The sequence below is a fragment of the Mustela putorius genome, unplaced genomic scaffold (genome assembly GCF_011764305.1).
Source record: "Mustela putorius furo isolate JIRA1106 unplaced genomic scaffold, ASM1176430v1.1 tig00003896_pilon_pilon_pilon, whole genome shotgun sequence".
Taxonomy (NCBI): Eukaryota; Metazoa; Chordata; class Mammalia; order Carnivora; family Mustelidae; genus Mustela; species Mustela putorius.
Window position 1 is genome coordinate 2,192,109 of NW_025422045.1, and position 22,708 is coordinate 2,214,816.

The 22,708-nt window shown below is 47.0% G+C and overlaps 1 protein-coding gene across 3 annotated transcripts in view; it reads right to left on the bottom strand.

Annotated features, from left to right (window-relative positions):
* Positions 1–19,979: 19,979 nt before the first annotated feature.
* ALDH1A2 (aldehyde dehydrogenase 1 family member A2) overlaps positions 19,980–22,708 on the bottom strand; it is a 93,562-nt gene continuing 90,833 nt past the window's right edge. For 2 of the 3 annotated variants that reach the window (XM_004777289.3, XM_045067404.1), the window contains one exon: positions 19,980–21,838. In XM_004777289.3, coding sequence (XP_004777346.1) covers positions 21,766–21,838 — 73 coding nt within the window. In that variant the 3' untranslated portion in view covers positions 19,980–21,765. The remainder of the gene's footprint in view (positions 21,839–22,708) is intronic. The other variant, XM_045067405.1, reaches the window with a different exon arrangement.

Sequence of the window (22,708 nt, forward strand, 5' to 3'; positions counted from 1 at the left end):
TCCACGGGGCAAACAAGCATGCCATTTGCATCTCTTTGTTGCACTGTTTGCATTTTGCACATCACCACCTGTCTACTCAAAGGTAGAAGTTCATTAAAATCTCCTCCAGCAGTCCTCCTTCCCGGGAGGTAGGGTTTCCTTTTTCCCAGAGGACTCCCTTCCCCCCTCGCCCCTCCCGGGGCTCAGGCCTGACATCAAGGAAGCCCAGGCAGTTCTTTTTTCTCCTGAAGACAAAGGAACTTTCCACTCAGAAGCTTCTCCTTTATTTTCTGAGACCCTTCTTCTCACCCTTCCACCTCCTTGGACATGCCTATCTCACTCTGATAATTCTCTCTCGACTAACGGTGTGGATTAGAGTTAAGCGCTCGCCTCTCTTCACAGAAACTTCCGGATGGACAGTGGGTCTGATCAAATGGACAACCAACACATCTCTGCAGATCCAAGCTCCAAGGTTGAAAGCTGAGCATCTTTGTTCCCAAAGGCTTCTTTCTGGAGGCAATGAGCACTGGCTCCCATAGAGAGGCGTATTTTTCTTTAATATTTCTATGTCACCTCTGGCTACTTCTGGACCTGTCTACAGATGGCACCCTGGGAAGGGGCGCCCCAGGCATAGTTCATCCGGTGTTTGGATGAGCTTTTGAAACTTTTCCTAAAAGGTTCCTTGGCTCTCTGTAGTGTTACATTTATTGCCACCCAGATCTAGTATAAAGGTGTAATAGTTAGAAACTTGATCACTGTTCCATAATGATACTTTTGACCTTTACTCTAGCTTGAGTAACTATTTTCTGAAATGAACATCAGAATGCACACTCTGTCAATAAGTCAAGGCATTTGAAGATGGTTCTGCTACAAAATATCCAAGGTGTGTGCAGCAACTACAAAAATATATGTTCTCCTAAACAATGTTTTACCCTGACTCTCCCAACTCCACAAAAACAAAAAATAATATTCTAAACATTTTTCATTGTTTTTTTTTAAATTAATTTGAAAGTGGCCATTTAATTTTAGTAGCAAGTTAAGTCCTCTCTAAAACTCCTGGGCATTCTGCTTAAGCTCTGATTCTCAGCTTCCCCCTCTGTAATTCGGGGTTAATAATGACACCTGCCTCACAGAGTCTTGGGGACCAAACAGGATAATATGTGAAAGTGCTCTGAAATGCAAATGTGAGTTGTGAGTGATTTATTTCGTTGGCGCATCGATTGTGAACATGAAAATCACCATAATCACCATTTGCCTCTGTCTGCAAGTGAAATATTCATGCCCTGAGTCAGGCTCTTACTGGAGCTGTACCTTTCCTAAGGAAGTCTGGTGACACACGTTTAAGGAAGAGACGTTTACGTTCTACAGGCACAGAAATGAAGCTGAGTATGAGTGTTTTTTTTTTTTTTTTTTTTTTTGCCTTAGAGAATTTGAGTTTGTATTATTAGAGCAGTAAGTCTTAGGAACCAGTGCAAAACTCACTCACTGTGTTGCTTGGACAAGCCATTGAATTTGTCTGGCCTTCCTTTCCTTAAGTGTCGAATGACTATAGGCTAAACGTAGACCTTTCCCAACTCCACTATGGGACGAGGTTAGGTGACTTGGTAAATCCACACAGTGAAAGTGGGGGAGCTGAGGTGTGCACCCAGGCTGTCTGGGTTCAGAGTCTGGGATTTCAACCACATTCGATGCTGAGATAAATTAGGTATACTTGAATTGGTACTCATTGAACTTACTCGTTTAATCTATGAATGCATTCTTAAAAGAAATGGAAACTTTCCTGATAAAGCTAAAGTGCCCTGGGACAACCCCATTGCTATGCCAAGCCCTTGACTAGAGGTAACCACTGATAGATATTTGGAGTGAACCTAATGTGCACCGTTGACAAACATGGCATGTTTGTGTGTGTGTCTTAATCTATGTGGCATCAGGTTTCATGTATTGCTCTCTACAGTTCTCTTCACTTCACATTATGTTTAGAAACATGTTGTTTTCCCTCTTCCTGGTACATGGAAAGGAGTCAGTATGTGTAGTTTATTCTATGGTAGAGCTACACAAACTTATAACTAGTATTGATGGCATCCTGTCGTTTTGAGTCTGCAGAGTTGTGATTACTAGTGAGAATGAGAATCTTTTCACATATAAGCTGAAATGGCCTCTTATATTTATTCTCCTGTGAATTAATTATCCATATCATTTGTCCAGTTTTCGATTGGCTTGTCTTTTTCTTATTGATTTCTAGGAGCTCTTTACATATTCTGGTTATGGATACTTTGTCTGTTACATATATTGCAAATACTTTCTCCTAGTCTGTTTTTAAAAAATTTTTTAGTTTCTTAATTAAAAATTAAAAAAAATCCTATCTATTGAATGCCATGTCCTATGCTTTGACATGTATTGTCACTAATTTTTGTAATACTGCAGTTTATGTGTTACTCTCTCCCTCAGTAGAACAACATGAGATGGCAAAAGATAAGCATCATGCCACAAGTCACACATAAATGGCAGCCCCGGAGTTTGAAGCCTGCCTAAGTCCAGACCAGTCTTACTACTACTCTTGACTTTGTCTATTTCAACAGCTCCATGGGGCCAAATGCAAGAATTATGTTTTTAAACACTTGGTCATTCTTATACAACAAATACAAACTTTTGAGTTCAGCTAGTTAAGTTCCCCTATTTTCCATTAATGTTACTTGGTGCAACGATTATGCTAGCAGGCCCCGGAAGTAGAAATCCAACCACAAAGGCTTTGAAGGTAGGAGCCTGCTGCAGTGCCTGGCTTGTGGGGATGCTCAGCTGAGTGAAATGTTCTGACCGTAGCAGGCAGAATCCTACTTGCCTGGTGTTGCTGCCATGGAAGGACCTGTGGGAACATATTTCCACTGGTGCATCCCCACTGTGGACCCTGGGCTGAGATCTGTGTGAGAAGATCCCAATTCCTTTAAAGCTTCTGCCTTCAGCTCAGGTCATGCTTTCAGGATCCTGGGATCAAGATCTGCACCAGGCTCCCTGCCCAGCGGGGAGTCTGCTTCCTCCTCTCTCTCTACCTATGATCTCTGTCCGTCAAATAAATAAAAAAAAAAATCTTAAAAAAAAAAATAAAAAAGATCCCACTTCCTTTCTGCCCCCTACTCCTCCTGAATTCCAGCAGAGCAGCTGTTACTCCACTTGCCAGCCTGGCACACTTGGCAAGCCTTTATCAAAATCAGTGTCTTCAGGTCACAGAGCAAAGGGGAAGTAAACAGTGTTTTGAGTTTCTCTTCAAGAGCCCTTCTTCCAGAACGTGCCCCCCACCCCACCTCCTTACAAGGTCCGTTCGCATTTCAGAAAGTGGTGCAGCTGTCGTTTTTATTGGCTCTTGTGGATTCCTGGTCACGTTCCCCTGCCTCTCCAAATCAGTCTTGAAGGCCCTGCAGGCACCTTCTGCTTTGCTTATATACACTTAGGATCCGTCCTTGCTTGAAGGACAGATGTGCTTCCCTTGAGGCTGAGTCCGGGCACTCTGGATTTTCTCTTCTTGCTTGTATCTGCACTCCCCCCCCCTCCCCAGAAGCCAACATGCTAGAGAGAGTCTTTATGAGGTTAAGTAAGATTCTGGGCTTTAGACACACCTCTGAATGCCAGATACGTGCTAGGCTACATGATGAATCATGGTGGTCTTTCTCGCCCCTCCCCTATATTCATCCTTTTAAAATCCTCTTTGGAAGCAGGAAAGAATGAAAAAAACTCAGATGTCAACTTCTCTGCAAAATCTCCCTCCCCAGCTCGGCCTAGCCCCTGCTCACCTATCAAAACTGCCTTCCTCTACCTTCGCACTGCGGCTTTCCTCCTTCCCAGTACGCATAGCTGTTCTCCTAGGACCTTAGAGGGAGGGGTTCATTTCTGTCTCCCACCTTAGACGGCAAGCTGCGGAGGACCAGCTCCCCTCACTCACTAGGTATTCCCAGCACCTAGCACACTGGCAGGGAACAGTCATCCTTTTGCAAAAATGAAGGAAAGGCAGAAGGAAAAGGGAATTCGAGGAAATGGGTTGGGCTCTGGAGAGAAGCAGCAGGGGCCAGCGGAACTGATGGGTTAGTTGGGGTTGCTGGTGGAAGCAGCGGGGGGTGGGGAGGGGCGGTGGACGTGTGCAGCTGGCCCGAGGTTGGGGGGGTGACAGCCTATCAGTCCTACAGATGCTCCGCCCCCAGTGCCTGGCTGAAGACTGGACTCCAAGTTCTGCCACACTTGCGATTTCTTCTCAGATCTCAGTGCCATCAAGGAGACGGCATTGGCCAGGCATCTCACAGCTGGCAGAGCCGCAGCGGGAGGGGAGCTGTGCCGGCCGAGGCAGCGAGGAGTCAGCTGCCAGCCCCGAGTGGGACCCAGGTGCCTGGCCTTCGAGTCAGGGCCCTTGGGCCTCGTGGGGCTGCCCCTCGGGCTCCGACACAGGAACCACGACCCCGGGACTGCAGAAGAATTCTGAATGCTCACACACAAAGCCCTACTCACGGCCAGCTCTGGGGCAGGCCAAACTGAACTGGATGCTGAGAAACAGGAAACAACCACGCCATGAAGTAAACTGATCCGAGTGTTGAAAAGATAATTTGTCCAGAAACAGACCCCTGGTGAAGCTTCACGGAGTTATTTATTAGTTAAGGGCAGGAGTCTGTGCAAATGATGGTTTCTGGGACCATTACTAGGAGATCTGGAAGGCCATGACTGACTCAAATGTCAGGAACGAAGGTGCTTTTCGTCTCTAGGATTTCCAGCTCCTTTTCTGGGATTTCCAGCTCCTTTTCAGATATGAAATCAGTCTTGTTTGAGAAACCATCCCCGTGCTTAAATTTGGGGTGCCACAAGAAAAAGGGAGAGAAGGGAAGGAGGTAGTACCCACAGCGGTGCTTGCATCTTCCTGGGTGCCCAGGAGAAGCGGGTCTTACTGGTCAAGCTTCCCTGTAGGGCAGCACCGGGGTCCCCACAGTCATTGTGACAGAGCCCCTGAAGCTGCAGCTGGATTTTGGGCCCGAGAGAGGGGGAAGCCCTTCCTGGCCTGATTTCATGGCAGGAGAGAACTCAGCTCTCCTGTCCACAGGAGACGCATCAGGGCCCTCCAGTCCCTGGCAGCAATGACCGCGAGCAAGATGAGGATATCAGCAGACACGGGCTGGGGCCTCCAGACATGCCAGGCAAAGAACAAACAGCATGGACTCTCCGAGTCATTGCCCTATTGCTCTATGAGCGGTGATGTTCTGCCAGCTCTAGGCCTCAGTTCCTCAGGGGTAAGGAGAAGCTGGAACAGAAGCCCCTCCCCCCCAACGCCTGTCTTGGGACTACGTGTTAACAGTGTTGGTGGCATCTTTGGAGAGATACCGAGAAACCGATAACGGGTCTGCTTCTGGAAAGAGGGCTGGGGACGGGACAAGACTTTGGAAGGAAATCTTCCAAAGATTTTTTTTTTTCTCCTTCTTCTTCTTCAACTTTTGAATTTTAAACCTAACACATGCAAACAGCTGTTCAGTAATAACTAAATTAATTCACATTTAAAATGAGATGAACCCGTACAGACTTCCAGGCTGAACCTCGGTCCAACTGCATCAGAATAGCCAGAGAGGAAACTATGGGGCAATGCCTTTAATCAATTCTCTGCAGCGACTCTGATGTCAGGTTCAAGGACACCTGTCCCTGATGATGCCTCTTCTCTCCTCACCCACAGCTGCTATGCTACAGACAAGAAAGCTAAGCTCTGAGAGTGGCAGGGAGGGGGCCAAGTGACAACGGCTGTTCAGAGGCAGAAGAGCAAGTAAAACCAGGTCTCCAAACCATAACACCCTTACCCTCACCCGGCTGCAGGACCCCACGTCTTTCCCCCTCATTTCCACTCCACTCCCCAAGAAAGAACTCTTCTTGTCTCAGATCCCTCGCCCACCAAACCCTGCTTCCTTTAAGCTCATCTGGTAAACTGAGTGATGATGTGTTTAGTGGGTACTAATGGGCTAATGTGTTCTATTAAAAGACGCTGCTTGAACCCTTTTGGAAACATTTGCAATTAATGGCCATGTTTTACTTCTGTAAACTAATATGGGGGATTCAGTATAACAAGTTTCCAAAAATTCTATCCCAGGTGGCAGAGGAGAAAAAGCATCGGGCTGAAGTCTTGAAATCTGGGTTGTGAGGTTTACTATGTGGAAGTCATTTCTCTTTGTTGGCTCATTTTCTACATCTGTGAAATGAAAATATCAAACTGAATAATCTCAAAGGTCCCCTTGAACTCTTCAAATCCCATTATATAACCTTGTCTAAATCTTCCTTCTCTGGCAAAATCTGCATTTTCAACAACAGGCACTGGAAAACACTACTGTCCCCTTGGAGAACGGTTCCCAGTGACAAGGAATATTTTGCTGTTCTGAGCACCAGGAGCGTGGCTGTAGCCATTTCAGGAACAGGTGGGGTGGCAAAGAGAACCATTCAGTACAAATTCTGTCTTGGTCATAAGAGAGAAGAAGAGCTTGGGGTTCACGAAAAGAAATGAAAGTGAACACAAATTAAAGACGGAAGACAGTCTGCTGGAGTTGGAGAGGACGCAGCCCGGGGAGGTGTTTGTAAACACCAACATGCCTGGTCTCTAGTGATTTCTGCTCCTGTCGAGGGAGGAGAGCCAGGTCTGTGTCGGAGACAGGAATGGTGAAGAAGAGATGCTCCGTTTTTCATTCCCTCGCAGGTCCCCCTCTAACAGCTGGGATAAGATGCCTTGATCTAAGGCTTCTGCTAAAATGCAAGCGTCCCGAGAGATAATACAGTCTCACCAGCCATCTACCCCTGAAAGCATATGGATTTGTCAAATATTTTCATGAGCAGGATTTTTCTTTATTGTGGTAAAATACGCATGACATACAATGGACCGTGTTAACCATGTCTTAGGGAATTGTCCTGGGGCATTAAGTACATTCCTTATTGTGTTATCGACACCATCATTCATCTTCAGAACATTTCACCCTTTCCAACAGAAACTTTGAACCTGTTAAATAATAATGCACCATTTCCTCCTTCCCCTGCCCCAGCCACCCTCACGCTATGGATCTGACCTTCGAGATGTCTCATAGAAGGGGAACCAAGCAATATTTGGTTTTGGGGGCTTTGCTTCTGTCACCTAGTGTAAGGTCCTTCAGTGTTATCCACATTGGAGCAGGTGTCAGAATATCTTTCCTTTCTGAAGCTGGATAATATACTATTGGATGGATTTATTTCACCTGTGAACACGGGCATACAAATAAGTGTTCAAGTCCCTGCCATGAACAGATCGGTAACTAAGGGTGGGAGGAATGTCTCCGGCAGGTTGAGGTTCTGAGGACCAACTCTTTACTTCCGGGCTTTCCCCAGGCTTTCCATGGAGTGAGTCCTCTCCAGATCTGTTCACACCTTGGCATCTACCCCAGCAGTTGGAAGTCTATCCACCAGTAAACACTCCCTAGTGGGTGGCTCTGTTCAACATCCCCGAACTCTCCTTCCTGACCACAGAGAGCCTGGCCCAGCCCAGTTTGGTAGCTGTGGGGACCTTCCTGCCTCCTCAGCTGAGAACATAGATGTCTGACTCAAACTCATGTAGAGCACATCTTCCAAAATCTTAATGACCTTCAAAATAGGAAAGAATTTAATTGGAGGGTATGGGAACTTCTCTCCTAGAGTAGGGCTTTAAAGGTTACCAAAACATTTCTGAACAATGTGTTGAATAGACAAGACTAAAACTGTGGTTTAGTTTCCTGAAAAGAATTCCTGACAAGCTAATTTGTTATAAAGTCCTTGATATCGCTGAGGGTAAGTGGAAAAAAAATAAAGGACAAGTGTTTCCAATATGTATGTGGCTTTGCGCATTAGTTTTATTTGTTATCTTTGAGCGAGAAATGAAAAAAAAAAAAAAAAACCTAAATCAGAATCCTGGGTCATCATGGCCCTTGGGGTTGAGTGAGTTTCCAGGGTGGTTTTATTTTCCCTAGGTTTTTTAAGGTTATCGATTCTTCTTGTGGGCGAGCCTTATAACTAGTTTGTAAGAATAACAGTTTCTTGTGGGAACAAAACAGAACAAACAGGCAGCCGAAAAAAGTGTTCTGGGCATTTTTCAGTTTTGTTCTCTGCAGTTCTTTAGGCTTAGCTGATTTTACAAAGGACCTTGCTTGGGGGAGGGGTCTTGTTCTCAACCTCTTGGCCAGAGCCGCCCCCCAGTCCTCCAAAAGGGCTCAGGTGCAGAGTCACACTGTGTAGCTTTTTGGGGGAAAGGTGATGCCTTCCCACAATGTTACCCTTCTAGAGGTGTTAACATCACTTCCTGAGAACCTTGGCTACAGTTTAAACATTCAAACACACAGGTGATGATTCCCTCCCCCGCACCTAGGCACCCCCACACACAAGTTTCCTTGGGTCTGGTAGCAATGATAACCACAATAATAATATTGTCATAAAAACCTCAACATAACAAACACTTATTCAGCACAAGGTGGCAAAAGCTTCTTCTAAGTTAGTGCTTGCTTCCTTCACCAACTTGTCCCAACTTGCTACTTGTTCTTGCTAGAAATGGGAACCTCGACAACATCTTCTGTGTTAGGAAATCTGTAGATCTCAGTGGTAAGGCAGGCAGAGCAGAACTGACTGGGCACAGAACCGTGATTTTCAATGATTATATTCTGCCAACCCTCTCAGCATTCCCCAAAGCTCCTGATTCTAATTCCACTACTTAAAGCTACTGTAGTACAGGTGCCTCCCTGCCCAACTTCTGCAGAGGAACTCAAAGCCAAGGACGTGCTAGACCAAACCCAAGGGACTGTGAAATTTACCATGTCCACGGGACTATAGCTCTCCTGAATACTGATCTATTGATTCATTTTTATTAATTGCTACCATTATTAACTACCATTGCTACATTATTAAACATTGCTACCATTATTAACTACCATTGCTACATTATTAAACATTTTACACATTTTCCTATTCCCCTCTCACGGCAACTGTATGAGGTAGGTAATCTTATTACCCCATTTTCCAGGTGAGGAAACTAAGGTTAATTCATTTTCCAAGGGCACACGGCTAGCAAGCAGCAAAATACTTTAGAATTCTCTTCCTTTGTCCATTGGAGAAGCTCTTCATGCTACTAACAGAACTGTTACTAATCGTGACTACTCCATTCCTGGAACTAGAGTGTGTCAGATCTGAATTTAAGAGTAGACATGTGATGGGTGGACACCTGTATCACATACACAACCATGGTTCCCAGCCTCTGTCTGACAAGCTCCTGTCCCCACCTCCCCTTGGCAGGCCCGGCATGGCATTTCTTTAGCACACACCATTGAGGGCTGGGAGGGCACATGGCTGCAGGCTCTGAGAGTGCTGTGGGCATTCCACCTCCCTCTGGGCCACTAAGGAGCATGAGCCAATGGTACTAACAAGGGGCATCTGGAATTTGTCCAATTTTACTCGCATCCTGTGTTGTTTGTGAATGAACCTAACTGGGGAAATGGAGACTGGAATCTCAGCTGTTCAACAAACAGTCCCTTCCCTTGGGTTTGCCAACCTATGGGGTCTTGGTCATTGTTACTTGGCCACCTTCATGGGAATCTTTGAGAGTTTCTCACTCTAGGTCACCAGCCAAGAGGAACTGGGAAACGTTCTACATCATCATACATCAGATATATGTGCTTGGAACTGGAACGAGAGAGGTCTCTTTCCAGAGGTCCTGGAATCACTGCATTTGGCTCCTGATGGGATAGGGATGGGAGCAGTCTTTATTCTTTGCAGCTCAGGAGTGTTTGGGGTTGGAGAATTTCTTTATGCTGCTCAGCATATAAAATATGAAGCCTACTACATATCTCTGAAAACAAACTGGGGAAAACACACTGGAAAAGAGATGAGGCAACTCAAGTCCACTTTGTAAGTATCACCTGCTTCAGGAGAAGGAGAAGGAAAGACAGAGACCTGCTCTTGAGGAACAAACCCAAAAAGCAAGGAGCTACTACCTTGAAACCATTAAGAGGTGCTCCTGCTCCAATGGAAAGGGGACGCAAGCCAGGCTGGTTTCAGGTTCCTCCTTGCTACATAGATAAATGGCCAAAGGAAACATTATCTAAGCAGTTTCACATCAAAGGCTACATGGCAAGCTGGTCTTCCTTTTAATCTGGCCAATAACCAAGTGAGAATGAGACAATGTGCGTGTTTAGAAGAGGGCTCATGCGGTTCTGGAGCGGACTTTCCCATGCTCTCATTCCCAGCCGTCTCTGCCGAGGGGTGGTTGTTGTGCAAGACACTCGGCGCGGCACGGAGCCCGTGGACCTCATCATCACCCCACGCGGCGTCTGAACAATGTGTTGAATACACAGCACCGAAACTGGGAGAACGGTTGGAGTTGCATTCACCCCCCTGGCTCCCAGCCAGCTCGAGGGAGGCACGAGTGGTCTGCCTCCAGGCCAGGAGTCCTATCTGAGAGTCAGGGTCTACCTGATGGCCTCAGAGCCGGGTGAGAGAGGACAGATTCCGGGGTCCTAGTAACTGATCAGCAAAGCAAGAGTCACTCTATTATGATTTTTTTGTAGGTCAGAGCTGCGTGTGTGGCATGATGTCTCGGCAGCTGAAGAAACAGATAGTCCATGAGGTTTTGATCTGCTCACCGCACTGCGGGGTAGGCGGGCCGGAATGATCATCTCATGGATCCCACAAGGAAGGGGAAGGCCCCTCCCCAAGGGAAGTGACTTACCCAAAGACACACAGCGCACAAAGGCACTCCAAGTGATTAGTGCTGACCCCTTCTCTGGCCCTTGGAGGCGATGTGCTTTCCACTCTTGCCGCACCGCAAGTCAGGTGGGTCTGTCACTCTGGATGACCACCAAGAGGACAGGGAGAAGGGCCTCCAGGACCCTTCCACAAGGAGGAAGAGAGAGCAGAGCAGTGGGCCCCCAGTGGGGAGTTATAGCATTGGCCTGTGCCCTGTGCTCCCGTATCCGTGCCAGCGCCTGGTGTGAGAAATGTTCTGGGGGGAGGGAAGAGTAGGGGGCGCGCTTCTTAGGTCACTGGTCGGCAGCGCTGGCTCTTCCCTGACAAGCTCACGGCGACCCCTGTGAACAGTGACAGGACTTTGCGGAATGTGTATTTTCCAGTGTCGTTCTGGCCGCCTGTTTCCCACCTTTGTTTTCTTCTTTTCTCCTTCCGTTTTTAATTCATGCCATGTTGTTTTTTCTGTTATTCCTGTTACAGTTTAAGCATTGTGATTAACTTAAAATATTTGGGGGATGTTAGCCAACAACAATTAAAAAAGCAACCTAGAAAAACTAAGAAGTGACTTGTATAAATACATGTAACTGGCAATGAGCATTTCCATTCTGCCCCCACAGAGAATGCAGCCAACAGGGCAATTAAAGGCCCTAAAGATTTCCCCAGCAGTCCTGCTGTCCCTCCTCTCTGCACCTTCCCCAATCCTACCCATGTTTTGATGCTTATTCCAAGGCCAGTTTCCTCCTCCTGACCTCTGCCAGCTAATGAAACTCTAGTTTCTTCTAACTGAAGGTGTCGTGTATTGATGGGGAGTTCAAGTCCTCTCTCTTTCCATGGGGCTCTGGAAATTCAAAATCCGCTAATGCAGGGCTCCTCCAACGATCCCTGTCCTCTCAGCCTCTCAGCGGCCTGCCCTTCTTGAGCTCTCTGCCTTGGATTTCTGGGGGGTACCTCTGACAGGCTTTCCTCCCAGTTCTCTGCCCACCACGTCTATTTTTTTCACTCAGTTCCTCCTCCTCAGGACAGGAGGGATTTGCATTCTCTGTACAGACAGCCCTTGCTCTTATGGTCGTGTCCCTGTCCAGGCACCTGAGGCAGGTTTCAATTTCTTAACTCCATCTGCCAGATATCTGTCTGGGTCTGTCCAGATATCCCTCCATCACCCCCAAAATTACATGTCCAAAGCCAGAAGTCAAGATCTCTCCCTAGAACTCTGTTCCCTGTGTTCAGCTTCTCCGTTCCACTTCCTTCTCAGCCAGGCTTGAAGATATACTCATTTACGTTTCATTTGTTCATATTCAGTCATTGGGTTCTGGTGACATCCCCACTGGTTCCCACTTCTCCAGCCTATGACCAGGCAGGGTCACACCGAACTCATCCTGTCATCAGTCTGCTTCTCCTGTTGTGACAGAAGCTGGACTGATCCCTGAAGGAAGAAGCAAGCAGCACTTGGAAACTTTGGAGGATCAGAGGTTTATTTAACACTGGTGGGGGCGGAGAAGAGTGATCTCCAAAGGTCTGAGCCCCGAGCACAAGCAGGGAGGGTAATTGACACCTTTCTACTTCTGCATACTTGGTACCTTTGGTGCGTGTGGGAAACAGGTAGGGAAGAAGAACCTGTAAGGGCTTTGAGACAGGGACTGGAAATTCCCTTGCTGGTTTGGTCAACTATCTTAGAGCACAGTTTTTTGCTTATCACCCCCCCCCCCCACTTTGATGCCCCTTCAAACACCTAGTTCAAAGGACATCATTGTCATCTACTATGGGCCGACAGCCCTGCAAGGCTAATATCTGGATGGCGGTGTTTTCTATGAACTTTGCAATCCATCCTAAGGTTCCTTCCTAAGGTTGCTCAATAAGCAGTAACAGTAACAAGTTTCTGGGAGAAAGCCCAATCAGAAAGGGCAGTAGCGTAAAGTCTGACTCATTAGGTGAGGGGTATCTCACCGATGATAGCCAGGGACCATGACGAACAGACATTCATCAGTGGGTGGGGTCTCGCCAGAGGTGGAGCTGAAGTGGGTCCATAGGGTCTGCTTGGGCTTTCCACTGGTGTGATTCGTACTACTGGTGAGCCATCTTTACTCTACAGTGGTGGGCCCGTGGGTTCACACCTGAGACCTTGAGGGCAGTAGGGGTATTTAGAACAACTAACTAACTAACTAACTAACTAACTAGTGTGGTGCCCAGTCCACTGTGGTTTGAGGGGGTCCTTTCTAAAGCTTCTTGGAGATGTACCTTAAGAGTTTTTCCCAAGGATTGGAGGTGTTGGGACTCGTCTAAGTCTCCAATCTGTTCGAGGTCTCCTCTAAGCCTCCTTATTATAGGGGTGGCTGGCCATAGAGCCTTTGAGGTGAATTGTAGTGAGGTAGGTATACAGCCGTGAGAAGACTAATAATTTCCAATTTGCTCCATGAGCATGTTGGGCTAGGGAAGCATATTTAGAGTTGGTATAAATATTAATTCTTAAGACTCTGGCAATTGCCAAGCATGAGTAAACACTATAGCATACCCAGATTTTTATTTCCTTTTTCATAAAACTACTACCATCAGTAAACCAATTGTCATCTGTATTTTTGATTGGGGAATCTTTTAAATTGGTTGACTAGAATAAACAAGATCAATGACCTCCAACAGTTATGCTCTATAGAAGCACAATGTTCAGGTCCAGGTGCATGGGTAGCTGGGTTTAAAGTTTGACAGCTTTTGGGTGTTATTTTAAGCATTGCCTGGTATTTAATAAGTCTGCCTCCCATCTATTGGGGCCTTTGATCTCTTGTCTGGCTTAGGTAAACATTATTCAAAGACAATCAGAACTAAATTTAACATCCACAAAGGTGTGTTACTGAAACATATTTTTTTCTCTGTAATAACCCTCATTTCCAGAGATAGCCAAATAAGATCAATTTGTTTGAAAATTTGTTTGAAAAAATTGTTTGAAATTTTTGTTTGAAAAAATTGTTTGAAAATTGAAAAAAATTGTTTGAAAAACAAGTCCAGTTTTAACAGACAGCATCATTATTTATATAAGCTCAGCAAGAATGATTGACCATATAGATCTTTTAAAATCTGCTTTGCTGGAACTTCCATAAGGAATCTATAGGTCAAACATTTAGTAGCCTCTCCAGGTCAGAAGCCAAGCCAAGTACTTGCCATCAGACATGCCTGCAATGCCTGTAGCTTTAGGTGGCTTCTTCTTCATGATGTCCCCAATATGTCTTGAGGTTCCTTCAACTGCCAGGGAGTGACATTCTTTACTCACCTGGTGAGGCTGCTGGGAAGTCTGTAAGCAAAGTATCAAGCCAACATTTCCAAGGGACTTTATGGTTCCACATTTCATGAAGTCCATCTTAGTTCATTAAAACTGGTCATATCTGAGTCTACATGTTTCTCAAATAAGACATTCCAGTCAAAGCCTTGGTAAAATAACCAATGTTTTCAATGGTGTCCTGTTACAAGGAGAACAAATTCTTTTTTAAAAAAGATTTTATTTATTTATTTGACAGAGAGATCACAAGTAGGCTGAGAGGCAGGCAAAGAGAGGGGGGTGTGTGGGAAGCAGGCTCCCTGCTGAACAGAGAACCCGATGTTCGATCCCAGGACTCTGAGATCATGACCTGAGCCCAAGGCAGAGGCTTAACCCACTGAGCCACCCAGATGCCCCACAAGGAGAACAGATTCTTATTGAACTTACACAAAAATCTATGATTGCCATGGAAGAAAGAATACTTATTACTGAGACCTTTTGAATTTTAGAGGGTTCAGGTAGAGAGAAAAGTTAAATGCTTCAATTTGTTTACAGATGAATACTTCATCACATTTTTTTAAAGTCACAGATATCTTAGGAGAACTTTTTCTTAATCTGGTAGAGTAAACATTAGAGACTAGCAATGTTTCCAACCAGAGTCACGACACTATAATCATCCTTCCAGTTCATTAAGACCCATGTTATTGGGGCGCCTGGGTGGCTCAGTGGGTTAAGCCGCTGCCTTCGGCTCAGGTCATGATCCCAAGGTCCTGGGATCGAGCCCCGCATCGGGCTCTCTGCTCAGCAGGGAGCCTGCTTCCTCCTCTCTCTCTGCCTGCCTCTCTGCCTGCTTGTCATCTCTGTCAAATAAATAAATAAAATCTTAAAAAAAAAAAAAAGACCCATGTTATTGATTCTTTTTGAATGAAACTTTTGGTCAGTTCTGGAAATTTTTACTCATTTCGGTTTTGATCTTAAAGATACTGAATGCCTGTTTTTGTCCTAAGTCCTGAACTTCCTTGAAGGTGAAACTCTTTTTGCAAGACAATAAGAACAATTATAAATGACAGAAACTCAGAAATAGACATTGCCAATGATCCAGCATGAGAGTTCACCATGATACAACTGACGAGGAAGCTTAGTGATTCTGTAACACACAACGCTTCAATAGTCGGAACACTGAGTGATGCTCTTGTATTAGTACATTAAACTTTAGGAACTGCACACTACCTCCAGCATAGTTCTAGCACCCACCCAAATATAACCCAAGTCTTGTCATTTGTTTAACAGTACTTCCAGAGTGACTTAGCATACCAAATAAAAAGCCTCATAAGAAGACTTAACTTATAATTTAAATCTTGGGAAATTTGTTAAAACCTTATAAGGTCTTAAAGCAAATTCCCAAGTAGAATTAGGGATGTTAAAGACCTGATAAAGGCAAAACATAGAAACTGGTATTTGGGACAGCAAAGAGATAACAACTATTTATATTTTCTTATCAAGAGCAGACCAACAACTGGAGAAAACTTTGTCTTTTTGAACAGAGAGAAAGCAAAATGTCAATCTTACAGCAATGTACTTTGAAACCCATTCATTTAACTCTTAGTCTGTCCAGACCACATCTGAAATTCTGTTCCAAAGTTTTCCCTCCACAAACCTTCTACGTCTTTCCTTTGCATTTAGATTTTGTCCCAAGCCATTTCTTTCCAAAGAACCATCTCATTTAGGACAAAATTACCTTCTTTTACCTTCAACAGAAATACGTTCCCATTCCTTATATCTTTTTTAAGTATCTCCTACTTTTGCGCATACAGAATTGTTTCCCTTATTTCCATCAGTCTCAGTTACAGTCAGCAAAGTTTTGCATTTTTGCACTCTTAGAAACCTTAGTTGCCAGTAAAAACTTAGTAACCACTTGTGAACTGTTACACCAGAATTCTTTAGATGGCAAATTTAGGAATCAGTTAAGCACAAAACATGTTTACCAACAGATTTAAATATCCTTACTTTCCCTGCAATAAGAAGTCAAAAGCACAAACCCATGTCTAGTTGTCAGTGTTCAGCATTTCATCTTATTTGGAAAAGACCAAGATGCCCAACGAATACCATTTACCTCCAAGCAAATCTTTAACGTTTCAGGCCATCAGAGACTTTGAAAGCTATCTTAATAATTACCCATGAACATTTTGATGAGACAATTAACCACCATTTTGGTCATCTTTTTGCTGACAAATTGCAACAGGGATAACTTGAGGTTATTTGACCTTCAGTAAACCTTGACAGAATAAAAGTTTTACATTTATTGCTGATAACTTAAAAGACATGACGGCTTAATTAAGCCCACAAATTTAACTTGGTTTAAATACTGAATTATGTTCCACCTGGATCCTCCCCATGGCCAATTTTCACCTGAGACACCTGGGGAAATCTGGAGTGGGCGGTGTTAGGTCCAGGGGTGCCCTTCCTGCTCCTTGACAGTGAAGGGAGGAGCCACAGTGCCTGAGGCACCCAGGATGGTCTAGAAGCCAGTAATGCAGGCTGTGCCCAAGGTGGTGCAGAAACTGGAGTAGGGGGGATGGGGAGGCAGAAGAGACCAAGTGCTGCCAGAGGGCAGAGAAAGGGTTCCTGGTTCAGGAGCTCATCAGTTCCAACAGAGGAGCAGACTCCGTGTTTTCCCGCCAACAAGGGAGGGGATAGGCAGTCCCTGTGGGGCCAGAGAAGACAGGGAATTTCCCGGAAACAGAGGGAGTTTCAGCAGCTGCTTGGGAATATTCCTTAAAGTCCCTGTCTTGAAGGACACCTGGGACCATGACCTGAGTGGAAGGCGGATGCTGAGCTGACTGAGCCCCCCACAGCCCCCCACCCTGTCTCTTAAACATAAGGATGAGAGCTCCTGTTATTTTACATTCTGTTTCTGTCTGGATCAGGTTTCCTTGGGCTGTCAGAGCTGCTAAATCAGCAATCTCCCCACAAAGGCCACTTGCTTAGAAGAAGCAGGAGCACTGTCTTCCTGCAGCTCAGCTTTAGGACCCGGGTCCAGAGGACTGCGGTCCCGTGCTTCCTGATGGGCACATCCTTGTCCAGAGCTCATCCCCGCTGCTGTCCCTGATGCCCCGGGGCGGGGCGTCCCCAAAAGGCTTTGGTTCCTTACAGCCCTTGGGCTTTTTTACTTGGGTTACAAACAGGTCCTTCCCATTAGCACAGAATCGGACCCCTGGGGGCAGAGTTTGGGCTATCTGAAGCCAAGAATCAGCATATGGGAATTGGTCAGAGCACCTGGGAGTCCCGACCATAATTTTGTAAATGACCTGGACAGTGGTTGGGTCTTAGGGCCCCTCGGAGGGCCAGTTGGCCCATTCCAGTTCACGTAGTCTGCCAAAACGTTCTAGGAGACGTTTTTGATCCACGGTCTCCTGAGAATCCCTTCTTAAAATTTTTGAGCAAACATTCTAAGACCCTAGGTTTTCTCTGCCCCAATTCCGTGGTGATGTTTCCCATGTGCAGTGGCGCAGAGACAGACAAAGGGTGGGTGCCCCTCCCAAGGAGAGACCAGTCTGATGCCTGCCTGTCCGCCCTCCTGGAGGAGACTTGGGTGCCGTTTAGCCGAAGCGAGTCCCAGACTGGGACCCAGACTGGTGCCCCGAAGGGGCTCACCATAGACCCTATGAGGTCCCCACGAAAGCAGGTTAGGACCCACGCGGACTCCGTAGTCTCAAGACCGTGGAGCCACAGAATCAGTCTGCCTGACAAGCCAGGTCAAACTGCACATTCACTCATGCGTTCACTCCAGAAGTTATTACAGTTCCTCCCCCCATTCCCACCCCCGGAGGCCCTACCTGTGAGACTTCTAGGAGGTCTCTGAGAGGTGCTAAGTCTTCCCTTCCACTCTGACAGGTGGGCCTGACTGGCTCCTGGGGCCCCAGGACTTACCGGGATCCAACGTGGGGACCGGGTCCTCACCTGTCAAGTCTCATTTGAGTCTGGAAGCACCAGCAGAGCTGGTGGGTCCCAGCCCACCTGGCAGGAGACTGCGGAAGGTTGGGTAGGGCGCACCTTCTCGGTTCTGACCCCTTCCGTCACTGTCCTACCATTGCCCCCAAACCAGTGGCAACAGGCCAGCCCAGTTGGGTTTCCGGGTCAGGGAACCAAATGTTAGGGACTGGGTCCTGACGGAAGAACAAAGCGGTACGGGGAGACTCTGAAGGATGGGAGGTTTGTTTAACACAGGAAGGCTCGGAGGAGAGTGATCTCCAAAGGTCTGACCCCTAGCACAAGCAGGGAGGGTAACTGACACGCTCCTACTTCCGCATACTTGGTACTTCCGGCGCTCACAGGAAGCGGGGTAGGGAAGAACAACCCGGAAGGGCTTTGAGACAGAGACTGGCGTTCCCTTGCTGGTTTGGTGGACCATCTTAGAGTACAGTTTTCCCCTTACCCCTGCCATCCACTTGGCTCCAGAACAGTAGGCTCTAAATGTTGCTTTGTTATTCTCCCATCCCCAAACCACTGGGGACCCACCCCCATTTTCTGTAACAGTACCAGGGAGCTCTGGCTGACTCCCGGGACCAAGGGCACTCTGAACACTTGCCCACGCGCAGTGCCCACCCAATCTCATGATCACATGACAATGCCGCCCCCCTCCCCCAATCTCTGGGCCTCTGCAGATAATGGTTTCCCCAGAGTGCCGGTTTCCTGCTCCCTTGCCTGTGGGAAATACATTCTGTCCTCAAGCCCAGTTCAAAATTCACCTCCTCTGTTAGCCTCTCCGATTGTCCTCTTTTCTTGGGCATCTTCCTATTTTATTGTGCAGTCCAGTGTATTCACTGTTTCTTTCTGTTCCTTAACCCCTATAATATTCTTGTCCTTTATTATCTAAAATGTTGTGATAAAGCATGAGATCACCAATATGAAGGCACTGAGGGTGTTTTGGAGGAAAAGGTACAATGGAAATCTCAGGGGTTAACAGTAAAAAAAAGACCCCAAATATATAGTGCCGATGGCAAATGATGGACTGTCTCTGGGTTAGTTTCATTAGTGACATCTGTAATGCTGCCATTGCCTTTATGTCGGTACCATAAAGGGATGAGGTTTGAGGGACTTTATGCTTTGAAGAACCATCAAATTATGTCTATTTTATGCTGGGTTCCTCTTTTCTATAAGCTCTACAATACCACCTGCCAGAGGACTTTTCAATGGTTACTCTATGCCCATCTCATTCTTGCTTTCTTCCTGGTGGCTCAAGCTAATGGACAGGAGGTAAAATCACAGGGAGCCCACATCTTCTGTTTCAGAGTACATCCCAGAGCCCCGAGGACTATATGTCCCAGGTTCACTTTGTTCCTCCAAGGGATGAAATAGCAGCCAGAGAGCAGTACGTTTCGCCTCAAGTCGGATTCCCTTTGTGGCCAACTCGTTAGTTTTTGCTTTGTCTCCCTGGACCAGGACTCAGGTGGAGATTCCAAGCATTGGAAGCAGGACATGTGCGGGTCTAGAGGGGAGAGACCGCTCCCCAGAAGCTCAACTCTGAAAATGCGGAGAGAGCAAACAAGCTCTGCCTGCTACTATAGTCACGACTTACAGCTTCCTTTTTGCAGCTGCAAAAAGAGGGCATCAGGTTGTCAGCTTTTGACTTCATCTCCCCATGGTAAATAAAAGTAAAGCTACTGCCAAGTGCCATCATCAATGCCAGTTCTGTTGTGTAGCCCACAACTCAGATGAGGCCCTAAACACTTCTTTATGTTTTAGCTGTCATGGAGGCTATTTTGAATTAAAACAGTCGTTTCATCAGTTTCCTACATGATTCTACTTGTTGGCTGCATAAAACCGCATGTGTACTCAAATTTTAAGCAGTGTCAGAAAACAAGGGTGTTGTTTACTGCGTTCTATAAAAATGCTTTCCCAGACTTCTGCTCAGTAACCAGAGAAAACCACACAGCTGAAAACCCCAGCAGCTGAGAGAAGGACCCAAGTGTGCTCAGTATGACGCGAAGATTTATAAACACAGCCACGTAATCCCAAGGAGTACACAATATAAATGCTTTATTGCTAGCACAGAGGTTTCTTTTTAAGTAAATTAAAAGAAATAAATCTTCATTTTCACATTCTATATTGCAGTTGAAAGGTAACTAGCTGGTTAATGGATATGTTCACTTGGACACACGCTAGAGGAGGAGAGCATGACATTCACATGGGAGAACTCAGAAGCGTGGCGTCTCTCGAGGCATCGGGCCACTGAGTGCACGGTTGTTCGTAAATAACAGCGGACGGAGATTTCCCTTAAACATCATGAATAGACGAGACTCATAAATAGAAAACCGGTGTGGTTAGAAAGCAGGAACCCATTACATAGAGAAGGCTATATGCGCCTTGCCCGTATTCCATTACTCTAGGTTATGGTTGGTACTTTTAAATAAATGATCTTCATCTAGGTTACAGGCTGGGTTGGATTCAGCAACTGGAAAGAGTGAAGGAGGAAAGGAAGCCGATGCTGTCCATCGGCTGCTGGATGCACTGGAAAGCAGAAGGAGAAGTGTTTGGCCGGAGGGGAAGGAGAGGGGCTGTTTTGTGCCTCCCCCCCTCGGGAGGCTTGTCGGGAGGGAAACCCACGTGTGGACGCGCCACTGGGCGTGGCGGTGGGGTGCTGGTGGAGGACGGCAAGCGCGGCACGCTGCAACTCTGCAAATGGCAACGGAACCTCCAGGCTGGGCCGGATTTTCCAAGGTTACTGCCAGTGCATTCAGGGCAATGATAGGCCAAAGTAACACCCAGAGCACTGGCAGGATCGGGTCTGGTGCAGTGTGTGTGTGTGTGGGGGGGGGGCGGCCAGAAGCGGCTGCCGAGTCCAACTGCAGAGATAATTCACTTCCTACGAATTGTCAGCCAGTACTAGAAGTGAACTTATTTCTCCAAGGCCCCCAGCATTACCTGGTACCAAATTCTTGAGCTGACTCAATTCGTTTTGGGGTTGATTATTAAGAGCTTTGGAAAAAGATCTTATCAGTCTATGAAAAACAACCCCCTTCCCACCCCTGCTGCCTTATTCCAGAATCACCCAGAAGACAGAACACCACACCAACACACCCTAAAACCAAACGGCAAGCTCAGAAGCTGTGAACTACATGTGATCTCTGGGTCTGCATCTTTCCTGATCTTTCTCACTCGTGTCTTTTATGGATGTACGAAAGCCAGACTGGGTCAAGAACATCCCGAGCTCTCAGTTCTCGGTACATCTGCAGTGTACCAGCTCCTGGCAGTCTCAGTCTGGTCTGGCTCTAACTAAAACCATTTCATGTTTTGCTTTGAAGAAGTGGATAACATGAAATGGTAATTTGGCTGCAAACCCTTGGAAAATTGTTCCCGGCCCAAACATCTGCCCCAAATGAGCTCAGCTGAGATCTCCTTGGAGGGGTGGGAAGGGGGAGTGGTGGTGAGCAGGGAGAGCCTGGAAGGGGGAAAAATGGAGACAATGGAAAGATGACCTTTCCTCAGGAGGAAAGTTCCTTGTGATGAAAGACATCAGCCCATCGCTCCGGAAAGAGAGACTGTACGTTCCCGACAGCGACTCCTCCTGCCTGCTCCCGGCTTCCCCACTATTTGGTATCGTTAAGGTGATCCCTTACGGGGTGCCAGGAGACTGTGCGCACATGCTCTGCTTTCCTTATGCAGTGACTGGCGTGGCCTACATGTCATTGTTTACATCTTTAAATAAGGACCGAGTATGGACTTTGGATTCCTGAGAGCCGGGCCCCCCAGGGAGAGCAGAGAGGGAGGGTCCTGTGGGCTGGCCTCCACCTTCCTCCTCAGCCTTCTTACGAGTTCTTCTGAGGGATCTTTACAGTCACGGTCTTCACCTCGGAGTACTCTCGCAAGCCGAACTCCCCCCTGGAAGGCAGAAGTAGGCAGTGTCAGACACCTGAGGCCGAGGCAGCCTGGCCTGAGTGATGGCAAGGGCCCCGAGAAGGAGCCGTTTAGCACCTGCTAACAGCAGGCCATGGGGTTCCCATGTCTCATGAGTGGACAGCCGAGCCCTCCTCTGAGAGGCAGAGAGGGCTGCTACCATGTCACGAGCAGTGACCGTTTCTTAAAGTCAAGGGCTGACCTGTCCTCACAACACGGCGCAGCAAGGGGCGGCAGCATTCCCAACTACTCTGAGACGCAGGCACGCGTGTTAGCTTGAGCCCACGGTCACACAGACCCCAGACCTGCCCCTGGGGGTACACTGCGGACAGCAGAGGCCCAGGTCCAGGCCCCCGCTGTTGTGTCTCTACCAGTGGCAGTAATGGCTCTAGAGGACAATGGTGTGCTTTCCTCCTCTAAAAACCCACTCCTGCCACGAGACACCCCCTGATGTTTCTTTGTTCTAGTCACTCTTCCTGGCCACCTAGTCCACTTTAGCTGAAAGAAAAACCAGAGATTTCTAAGCTGGGATCCCCTCCCGTTTGTCCTAAATTCCTTTCCACTGGTCCTTAGACTTAACACATGGAAGTGGGGACCCAAAGACCTGGACAGGGAAGAGCATGGATCACCAGTAATGCCTCAAAAACCATCCTGATGTGGACTGCCCACAGCCCCACAGAGTCAGGGGAAAGAGGGAGGAAATCCAAGTAACTGACCGCAAAGGAAGTGGCCCCCGAGACTCTGCTTAAATGTTTATGGGGTGGGAGCTGGGTCCCCCGTCTCTGCAGGAGCCAGGAGATGCCGCCTTCCTAGCCCTCTGGACAGGCAGTGCTGGTCTCCAACCCTCAGGGGGCC